At 56.1% G+C, this 10970-nt stretch overlaps 1 protein-coding gene across 1 annotated transcript; it reads left to right on the forward strand.

Moving 5' to 3' along the window:
- Positions 1-3548: 3548 nt before the first annotated feature.
- On the forward strand, positions 3549-10219 carry Ca4 (carbonic anhydrase 4). The gene is made up of 8 exons (XM_023703179.1): positions 3549-3675; positions 7054-7107; positions 7781-7936; positions 8572-8717; positions 8824-8922; positions 9104-9170; positions 9284-9447; positions 9909-10219. Exons 1-8 carry the CDS (start codon positions 3618-3620, stop codon positions 10098-10100), a joined length of 936 nt encoding a protein of 311 aa, XP_023558947.1. The 5' UTR covers positions 3549-3617; the 3' UTR covers positions 10101-10219.
- Positions 10220-10970: the final 751 nt, after the last annotated feature.

Raw genomic sequence — 10970 nt, forward strand, 5'->3', positions numbered from 1 at the left:
TTCCTTTCCAGCTTTATCTCTAATGAGTGTTCCTGAGAAAATGGCTTTTCTCCTTCCATTTCCTCCATATGACTTTCCCTTCCTCTTTTGTTCCAGTTAATGTCTTTTATTTTTTCTTGCATCGTAGAGGCTGAACCCGGGAGTGTCATGCAAGCTTAGGCAAGTGCTCTACCACTGACACACACCTCAGTCCTACTTGTCTTTGCAAACTCAGTTCAGGTCTCCTCACCTCCAGAAGTTTCCTCCTACACATTGGCTACCCATTAGCTAGGTTAGGTGTTATTTCTCTCGCCCCTGGAATGTTCAGGGGTATAAATGCCATTGTTCCCCTAACAGCTGTGAGCTACAGCTGAAGTTTGTTGAGCACTTACTAAATGCTTGGACCTCTACTAAGCCCTTTACCCAGCATCCTACTCTACCATAGCCAAGTGGCAGAGTACTGCTGCCTTTATTGTATTTTCCTCATCAGGACACTGAGCCTGAGGGAAAAGGATAAGTGTTGAGGCTGGGATGGGACCCAGTGCCATCTGGCTCCAAAACCTGTTCCGATCTTCTACCCTGCCCCTAAACATATTGCATGGTAGTTTCTGTTCAGGGCTACACATCTGACCTGCTCTGGCACCACGAACACCAGGATCACAAGGGCTCAGCTCCCTGAGCATCTACCTCAGGTCTGTCGCCGGCCCAAGAAGGGCTGAGTTTGAATCTCGCCTCTTCAGGTCTGTGCATTTAAGGCTCCCTCCCTTATTCTTGAGTGTTCAGGAGGAGCCTGGATGTAGGAGGCCTTCTACCTTGGCTTTGCCTGGTGTCCCCTTTCACCTGGTACTCCATTCATACCAAGATAAGGGACCTCTTCCTTGAAGTCATGTCAAAAAAAAAAAAAAAAAAAAAAAAAGGACAAGAAGGAGGAAAAGGAAAAGAAGTCATGATGACATGGACTAGTGTGCCAACCTTGTGCCAGGCCTCCCTGTCAGGCTATCAGGCAGTAGCTCACTGAATCTTCACATCTCTCTACGATAAGAAAGATAAGGCTGTGATAAAATTTGCCTTTTACAGATAGGGGAAACACACTCAGCTGACATCACAGCGGGAGGTGGACCCAAAAGGGTTGCCTGACTCCCAAGCCCTTTGGTTTCCTCACTGCCCCCTTTTGTTCTGGACCAGACCACGTGAGTGGCAGTTTGCTGAAGTCAAGGCTTGTGATTCATCACGGCAGGTTCCCAGTAATTGTTTATGGTCAGAGGTTGGCAGGGCAGGGATTATCATCCATCCCACTTTATAGATGAGGAAGTTACAATCTGAGGAGCAGGAAAGTTGCCCAAGGTCTTCCCTGAGTCAGAGGGAGAACAAAGATTTGAACTCAGGACACGAAGTTCAGGACACAGAGAATCCTAGGAAGGCGGCTATTGCAGGGCTGGGATTGGGGCAGGGCTGGGCCATTCGGCACGTCTTTCCTACTCGTGATGCCCAGGCTGGCAGCTTTATAGGCCCATAATCATAAGCACATGTCACCATGCATCTCTGCTCTGATGACCCTAAATCAGACCTCACCTCCATCAGGAAAACTAGCCCCAGGTGGCCTGAACAATGTGACAGGCAACTGGTTTATGGCAGGCTAGGACTGGAGCAGGGGTGGGAGATAAGGCTGGGAATGTTGGGCGGGAGTGTGTGCCTCCCATCTGTCTAATGCTGGATCACAGATGGGAGATAGAACTCGCTGACTCGCATAGTGCTGTGTTCAGCCTGGGGTGCTGTCCCTGTCCTCAGAGGGCCACCCGCATGGCCCTACTTCAAAGCACACCCAGGGCCTGCTTGAATTCCTCCAGGGACCACAAAGCAACAGACTTTGAAGTGGGTCCAGAGTCACACTCATCAATAACTCCTAACTCCACCAGAGCCCCTTAACCCCGGTGACAACCCTCCAGTCAGTGACATTCCCCCAGTCATCAGGGGCTGGTCTGGGTCTCAGGGGCCTAGGCTTTCTCCTTACCCCATCCCCCAGTCCTGAAAGAAACTTTGTTTTCAGCTCTGTGAAAATAAATCCATTCCACCTCACTCCCAAAACAAGAAAAGGGAGTGGAATCCCCACTCCCAGCTATCGTGGTACCTGGTAGGTGACTGAAGATTCCACAGCAGTGTAGACAATAGGGATCTAAGCCTGGTGTGGTTACCTCTGCCCTCTGGCCCACCCGCCTCTCTGTAGGATCAAAGCTGCCCCGTGAGGCTGTGTGATCCTGGGCCAGAAGGGGGGAGCCGGCTGCACATCTACCCAAGGAAGAAGCCCTGCGCCCGCGTGCTCTGGGGGAGGGTTCAATCCCTCCACAGAGGTCCCTAGCCCAGTTCAAAGGCCGGTAGGGGCTGAGAGGTTGGCAACGGATGGGGAAGTAGCTGGACCAGAAAAATGGGGCTTCCTGTTGATGGAGGGGCTCCAGGTCTGCTGCCTGACGCCCTGTTCCTCTCTTCCACCCCAGACTAAGCTTCCATGGAAGCCTCCAGCCCAAGAGAACTGCTAGGAACCACAGCCAACCTGCCAGGGGACAGAGAGGTTGGCAGATGGAAGGACCAGGGGTCCACTCAACCCAGATCTCTCCCTATCTCTTTTGTTTTCTTTTGTGGTACTGGGGATTGAACTCAGGACCTTGTGCCTGCCAGGCAGGCAGCTGCTTATGCTGCTGAGCTAGCTCCTGTGCCCCTTCTCTTCCTATCTTATGTACCAGGGACCAGCATGGGATCCAGCCCTACCTCTGACATAGTTTTGCTTCTCTCCCACTGAGTCCCTTTGCAATTTACTTCTCTATTTCTAGACCTCACCCTCACCCCGGTGCCCCATCCCCACACCCCTTCCCTGGGGCATCACAGAAACACAGAGACCACAGTGTGCGGATGGCTTTGCAGTGTTGGAAGAAGGATCCTTGGCCAGGGTGGAAACTCAGTTTGGAGCCAGGCGTGGTGGTGCAGACCTATTATCCCAGCCCTCGGGAGGCAGAGGCAGGAGGATCATTACGAGTTTGAGACCAGCCTAAACTACAAAAGTGAGCTCAAGGCCAGTCTGAGCTGAATGGCTAGACCCTGTCTCAAAAAGAAAAAGAAAAAAATCAGTTTGGAGCAGTCTAGGAGAAAAAAAGAGGAGCAAGTGGTCCTTGCTTGAGCCACCAGTCTAAACTACAGCACCTTCAACTCCCCCACTTCTCTGAGTCACCCGACCCACCCCGAGCCCAGGACCACCTCCAGGACCCTCTTGGAGACTCTGTTCAGTGTTGGCGCCAAAATGATGGAGGTCGGGGATCTGGCGTGCTCGCCCCTGTGGGTCTAGCACCTCATGTCGCTTTTTCTTTCCAAATCGGGGATCTAGCACGGGGGCGGGCAGGCAGGACTCGACGAGGGTGAGGGTCCCGCGCATAGATCCGAGGCAGCAGCGCTGGGCGGGGCTGGTGGGGAACGCAGGATCAGACCCGGACTGGACGAGGCGAGGGGAGGGGAGGCTCCGCCAGGGGGAGGAGTTGCCTCCCGCGCCCGGCTTCGGGGCTCTGCTATAAAACCCGGCGGGCAGGATCGCGACACGTACCCCCCACCCCTGTGCGACACCCCGGGCTCCGTGATCTTCGCTGTCGCGCACCATGAGACTGCCATTCACTGTCCTCGTCCTGGCTCTGGCCACGTCCAGGGCTGACGCAGGTGAGCGCGCCATGGGGGCCCCCGGGGGTTCCTGCCCCCTGAGGGCAGCGAGCAGGTGCCAGGGCGCGGGTTGAGGGCAAATACGCGTGTCCGCGGGGTTGCGGAGGCTGCACGCGTGTGCACTGCCCGGCGTCCCGGCGAGACCGGGAGTCTGAGATGAGGATGCTTCTCCCGCCACTGCCTTTCTCCTCCCGTCCCCGCTGGTCTCTCCACGTTGTGTCGCCGCGGTTCAGGGCTGTGAGCCCTCCTCCAGCAGGAACAGCCTGCTGGGTGACTTGGGGTCCAGGCATTCCCGATTCCGCCCTCATTCTGTGCCTCCAAGGGCTTCAGGCTCCCTCTGCTCCGCAGCTTGTAGCGCTGGAGTGGGAGCCTGGCGGGGGGCAATGGGAGATCCAGGTCCTGGCCCAGCCGGTCTTTCTGGACAGGTTTAAAGATTAATGGTGAGACCGAGCTCTTAATTATTCGTCTAGGTGGGAGGTGGCAGGGGAGATGTGTTAATATTTGATAAGGAGCTGAAAGCGCTTTCAGTGCTGGCCACTTCTCGACCCCACGTCCCTTCACAGACGACCCAGCCATCTACCCAGGGAACAGCTCTTGGGAACCAAACCTGCCCTCCAAAGTCAGACTCTCCACACTTGGAATGGAGTGAGGGGCCAGGGTTACCTGGGCTGCAGAAAGGGGAGTGAGTGTGTGTCCCTTGGTGTGAGCTTAGTCGGCTGTTTAAGGAATATTTCTCACCAACTCCTGCGGAGTCCCCATTCCCAGGGGAGAAGGACAGCAAAAAGGCAGAATGTTAAAATACATGTCACTTGGACATTTGGAACCCACTGGACTGACTAGAAAGAATTGCAATTAACTCAAGTGTATTGCACTGGGTAAGTCACTTCAACTGTAGTCTCATGGTGTAGGCATAGTGATTGTCACACCAGGTGTTCTAAAAATTGCCGAAAGATAAAGGGTGCGTGTGCATGTGTACATGGCTGGCTCACTGGCTTGTGAAGGGTGCTCCCCACGAGGGTGATGAGGCTCTACCCGCTGGCGCCAGGCTAGCTCTTACAAACTGCTCCCCCGTTTAGTGACTAAGACCTGATTTCCTCCCCACCCATTCACGGCCATGGCAGGCTGGAGCAGGACCTGTTGCAGAGGACAATCCCCAGAGCATCTGCTCCGACTGAAAGGGGTCAGGAGAGAGCACTTGGCCTGGTTCAGAGCCCCAGACCCCTGGGCCAGGAGGCCCCTGTACTTTGCCCAGGGCACACATACACACAGGTTTTGCTGAGCTGGTGTGCAGGGGTCTCCCCCTTCCCTCAGTGAGGGGTGGGGCGAGCAAGGTCCAGGAGCTTCTTCAGTCTCTCTGAAGAAGGGGGAAGGGTGGGAGGTAAACTAAAGGTGGGGACAATGGCTGGTTAACTGGTGATGGTTGGGGGAGGCAGGATCTGACCTGTGAGCAGCCCCACTCCTTTCAGACACTCTTGGAAGTGAATTGAGACAGTGGGCTGCAAGATTTCATGAATGAATCTGTGAGCTTGAGCTGCTGGGGACAGCTCTTGGTGGGGGCTGGCACTCACCCCTCTCTCCAGGGACACAGCCCTGCCCGCTGGTCTTGGCTTCCACACCAGTGTGCTTCCCAGCTCCAGCCTCCTGAAGAGGGTAGTGACAATACTGTTCAGCCAAACGGGTCAAAAGTCTCTGTGATTAAGACGGTGGATCATAGGTCACCACAGCGAATGCGGGAGGAACTGGAAACGGGCGGCAGGCTGGGAAGAGCACATTCCGAAGCAAAGCTCTGCCTGCAGCAGATGGGCCCCCTGGGAAGGTTCTCCGCTAGCCCTTCCAGCTGGCTCTCTGGGACCTGGTTTGAGCAGGGCGTCTCCCGAAATAGTCTTCCCAGGAGCTCAGAAAAGCAAAGGACTTCTGTGGCAGAGATGAAGCAAGAGGCCCAGCAAGGCTGGAAGGCAGGGAAGACTTCAGCTTCAGAGCTCTGCCCACCTGCAGGGAGGGACCTGCCTTCTGCAGAGTGGACTCCCATGGGGGTTCCCAGGTACAGCAGTTCTGGGGGCTGCACCCCCTCTCTACACAGGCTGATACAGGAGCAGCACTTAAAAACCCACAGTGATTCCTGGGGACTAGGAATGAGGGTGGGCGCACACTCTGCTAACCTGGAATCTTCTCCTCACCCCACTGCCTAGACCCTGACCTCTTCATGGTCCCCACCCCTAGTGGAGTCAGGTGGAGGACAGCCCTGGCATGGGGCGGGAAGGCCCTGTTCTCAGCAGCCTCCAAGGCTGGTCCGGAAGTTGTGCTTATCCCTGAGTTCTTTCCAACTCATTCTGTGTCTCCCCTTCCTGCTCCTCCTGTCTTTGGCCATCTGCTCACTGATAGGAAACCATTGGAGGGAGGCAGGGGGAAGGGAAAGACTTGTCAGTGCGACTTCACAAGTATGTCTGGAACTTTCCATGGCATCCTGTGTGTAATCATCCCCACAGCCCCACGATGTGTATGTGCCAATCCCATTTTACACATGGCCAAACTGAGGCTCAGAGAGATGATGGGCCTTGCTCCGAAACCCATAGCTCCTCAGCAGCACAGCCAGAATTCTAGCTCTGGATAAAACATTTTGTTCATCTTGCTGGAATATGTGTTTATTATTGTTTAGAGAAGATTTAAATTTACAGAAAAACGAGCACATGCTGCTTTTGCCCCTACTCCAGTACCGCTTCCTTTCCTGTGTCCAACGTCACAGCTGGCATTGATATTGCCTGCTTGCTGGGTGGCCTTTCTTCAGAGTTGGTGGGTGCTACTGTCCACATGCTAAGTGGTTGGAACATGGAGAGGAGAAGCGAAACGCCAGGCGTGGTGGCACACGCCTGTAATCCCAGTACTCAGGAGGCTGAGGCAGGAGGATTGTTGCAAGTTTGAGGCCAGCCTGGGCTACAAAATGAGCTCAAGACCAGCCTGAACTTCATAAGCTCAAACAAAGCAGAACAAAACAGAGAAAGCCTTCCTGGAAGGGGCTGGGGGCCGCTGTGTCCTCCAGCATCTGCACACCAGGGGAGCAGAAGCTCTTCCTCCTGAGTTGGAAGGAGCAGGACAAGGCTGATTATCAGGGAGAATGTTCAGGGCAGCCCTGGGGAGGGACCTGGGGGGCCACACACCCACTACCCACTACATAGGGTCTCACTATGTTATTCAGGCTGGACTTCTCTCACTATGAGCTCAGGCTGGCCTCAAGCTCACGGGGATCCTCCTGCCTCAGCCTCTTGAGTGTGGAGATCACAGGCGTGGGCCCCCATGCTTTCTGAAGTCCCCTTCCCACTTAGAGTCCTGTGCACACAGTTCACACGCACAGGCCTTACTCCCTTCCTCTCTCTGCTTCAGAGTCACACTGGTGCTACGACATTCAAGCTGACAACTACCAGCAGAACTGCCAGAGTGAGTTCTACGAGCCCTGGGGACAGGCCCTTCTGCAGGACATGGAGACCCTGGGGACAGGCCCTTCTGCAGGACATGGGAGGGTAGGGAGGAGGATGAGCCCCCTCACATTAGTCCCCAGCGCGCACACACGCACACTCCTGGTGCTCAGGGGACATGGGAACGGGATGGGGAGCTGAAGCCTCACCCCTACCTGTCACTGAGAGGCTAAGTGCCTGGGAAATAAATCAGCAGCAGCATTAAAGAGAAAAGCACGTTTTGTCATTTTCCCAGTACAATGGAGGGTTGGTTCTAGTCCAGTGATGCCGGTTCAGGAGGCCCGGAAGATGGTTCTTGGCACTTTTTCTGCAGTGACCAGTTTCCACACAGTGTACTTTTTCTGGCCCAGCCCTGGCCTTACCGGGCTTGGAGTTGCCAGTGCAGGAGGCCAGGCTGCTGCAGAAGTCATTGCCCCCAGCAGCTAGTTACCACACAAATACCACACCGGGGGCTGACCCCACCCCAGAGCTCGCTCGCACTCTCTCTCTCTCTCTCTCTCTCTCTCTCTCTCTCTCTCTCTCTCTCATACACACACACACACACACACACACACACACACACACACACCACACACTGCCCCTCGAGGGTATGTGAGCCTGGCCCTTGACCTGAAGCACTGTTGTCCCTGCTTCAGGGCCTGCCCAGTGGGATGGAGAGTGCCAGAAGAGCCACCAGTCCCCGGTTGATATTGTCACCAACAAGGCTAGGCTGGACCACAACCTGAAGGACTTCTCTTTCTCTGGCTATGACAAGAAGGAAAGGCTGACTGTCCAGAACAACGGGCACACAGGTGGGTGACAGAGTTGTGGGCTTTGGGGCTGAGGCCCAAAGGACAGGGGACAGGGAGGGCAGGGCTCCAACAGGCAGGGTGGCTGTATGCTGAAGTAGGGCTTGAAAACCCCGCTGGGGAGGGTGGGACAGGCAGAGAGGACTTCCTGGAGGGGGCGGCATGTTTGAGCTGTGTTGTCAGTCATTTCATCAGACCTGACCAGCAGACCGGTGTGGGGGAAGGGAGGGTTCCAGGAAAAAGGGAGGACAGTTAGCAGAGGCAAGGAGGTGTGAAAGTGGGAGGAGGTATGGAGCAGCTCCAGTGGAGGAACTCAGCAGCAGTAGTAGTGGAAGGAGGAGAAGGTGGGAGGCGGCAGGGGGGGGGCAGGTAAGGCAGGGAGGGTGTCATCCAGGGCCAAGGAGTCTGGACATTGCCCCCCACCCCACCCCCACCCCAGTCACAGCAGAGAAGGCAATACGGAAGTTGCCCTTGGGGGCAGCCCCAAGTGTACAGGAGAGGTGAAGCTGGTGGAGCCAGGTGGTCAGAGAAGGAGCTGGAGTCCACCTGTGGGCCAGAGAGAGAAGGTCCCATGGGTGGTGCTGGAGAGACCGAGGGGAGCCTCATGTAAGAACTCTGCTCCACTTCTTGTCCCGCAGTAATGGTGTCGCTGAAACCTGATGTCACGATTAGGGGAGGAGGCCTGGCCACACAGTATCGGGCCACGCAGCTGCACTTGCACTGGTCCGAGAGCCTGAACAAGGGCTCGGAGCACAGCCTCAATGGGCAACGCTTCGCCATGGAGGTGAGGGCCACTGCTCCGAGGGGCGCTGGGTGTGTTCTGGCCTTGGGCGAGAAGGGCGCTCCCCGCCGCTCACCGTGCCGCTCTCCTTCCACCCAACCTCTACCAGATGCACATCGTGCACGAGAAGGAGACGAGCACATGGAGCCTCAAGGAAGAGGCCCAGAACCCTAAAGACCAGATTGCCGTGCTGGCCTTCCTCGTGGAGGTAGGGCTTCCACTTGCGCCCCAAGTCCCAGTGGGAGAAGCGGATCCCCAGGATCCAGAGAGCTGGGGTGACTGCCCCTGTGCTCTGGGGACAGCGGGCTCAGCGCCAGCTCCAAAAGCTGCCTGCTGGAGTGTACTGGGCTTCCTGGGACACTCCGCAGCCCACTTCCCTCTTGTTGCAGGAGGGAAATGAGCCCAATGAAGGCTTCGCACTTCTGCTGGAGGCCCTGAGCCGTATCCCCAAGCCCGGTGAGTCCACCTGGGGGAGGAGGCTACCTCCCCCTGCACCCAAAGGAATGGGCAGGGGGGTGGGGCAGCTGCTCTCAGACAGAGATGTGTGAGGGGTTCTGTCTCCTGCCCAGGTATGAGCACCACCATGGAGACAAGCAGCATAATGGACCTGCTGCCCAAGGAGGACAGACTGCGACACTACTTCCGCTACCAGGGCTCGCTCACCACACCGGCCTGCAACGAGACAGTTGTGTGGACTGTGTTCAAAGAGCACATTCTGCTCCACAAAGACCAGGTAGGCAGGGACCCGGCAAGGCCCCAGGAAGTGAAAGTCTTTGACTCAGTCCTCAGACATCCACGGGAGTAGCAGAGGAGAGAGAGCTAGGATATTTCTGCCCTGATGGCTGGGCAGGAGCAGAGCCCCACAGAGATGCTAATGTGTGCTGAGTTTGAGAGCCAGTGTGCTGCCGCTGTAGCGATGACAGAGGTAACAGTATGCAGTAAGCCCTGTACACTGTGAGTCAGGGAAATTTAACGGGACCTCCCATGGCATACACTTTATATCCCTTATTTTTTCCTCAGTCTTCATAACAACCTTGAGAGGTAATGGCTCTGAGCCCTTCTTCCTTGAGCAGGCTCAGGAAGGCAGGCGAGGCACCTGGCCTGAGGTCACAGCAGGGCAGGGAGTGTCTACACCTGCTCCTGCCTGCCCTCCCTGCTGGCCTTCCTGCCTGCCAAGCCCTGTCCCTTCCGCAGATCCTGGCCTTCTCCCAGAAGCTGTACTATGATGATGAGGAGAAACAGAAGATGACAGACAATGTCAGGCCCGTGCAGCCCCTGGGAGACCGCCTGGTGTACACATCGCGGGCCCCTGGACAGCTGCTGCCCGTGCCCCTGCCTGCCTTGCTGCTGCCTGCGCTCACCTACCTGGCGTCCGGTGTCCTCTGACAATGGCTCATTTCTGGACAGTGCCCCCTGACCGTAGACTTCAGAGGACTTGGCTTCCAGTCTTTATGTTTCCTGGGTTGGACTCTTGGTGATTAAAATATGGGTATATTTTTTGAGAAGCTTTCCGCAAGCCTGTTTACAGCTTCCCACAGCTGTGTCTGCCTGTGCCCACCCCTCTCCCGTGCCAAGGCAGGGGCTCCAAGGCCTGCAGAGCTCTACCAGACAGGCACTGCCTGCCCCATCCCCACCCCCTCCTGTGTGACTTTCCTGTTTCCAGCCCACTCTCTTCATGATGAAAGCAGGAGTTACAATCTAGTTCCTTCAAGGGGGAAACTGAGGCCCAGGAGGGAGTGGCTGGACAGAGGCCACATACTGGAGCCAGGGCAGAGCCCACTTCAGCACCAGCCCAATGCCTTCTCTTCTGTCTTGGGGAGAGCAGGGTTGTACATAGTGGCTCAGGCAGGGGAGGCAGGGGAGCGAGTGGGGGCTGCATTTATTGGCACAGGTACTTCAGCTTTTATGTCCCAAGCACTGGAGATATGGCTGGGAGAAACAGAGCAAAGTGTCTGCCCTCCTGGAGCACAGGCCCACGGAAAGTCAGATTATAAATGAAAGGGACACAGGGACCCATCATCTGTGACAGAAGGCTGTCAGTGCCTTGGAAACCGCAAGTCAGGGAGAGCAGAAGCCCAGAGGAGGCAGGGAAACAGGCCCTCAGGTGGGGGAAGGAGGCAGGAACAGCCACCCCTGGGCACAGTGAGCTGCCCATGGAACAGGGCTATGGAGGTGCAGGCAGAGGGCATAGCTCCCAGGTTGTGGCCCAAGTCCAGGAGTAGGATTTGCTGATGGGTCTGCTTGGGGTGTGACAGG

This window comes from Octodon degus, unplaced genomic scaffold, assembly GCF_000260255.1.
Source record: "Octodon degus isolate 3935 unplaced genomic scaffold, OctDeg1.0 scaffold00164, whole genome shotgun sequence".
Taxonomy (NCBI): Eukaryota; Metazoa; Chordata; class Mammalia; order Rodentia; family Octodontidae; genus Octodon; species Octodon degus.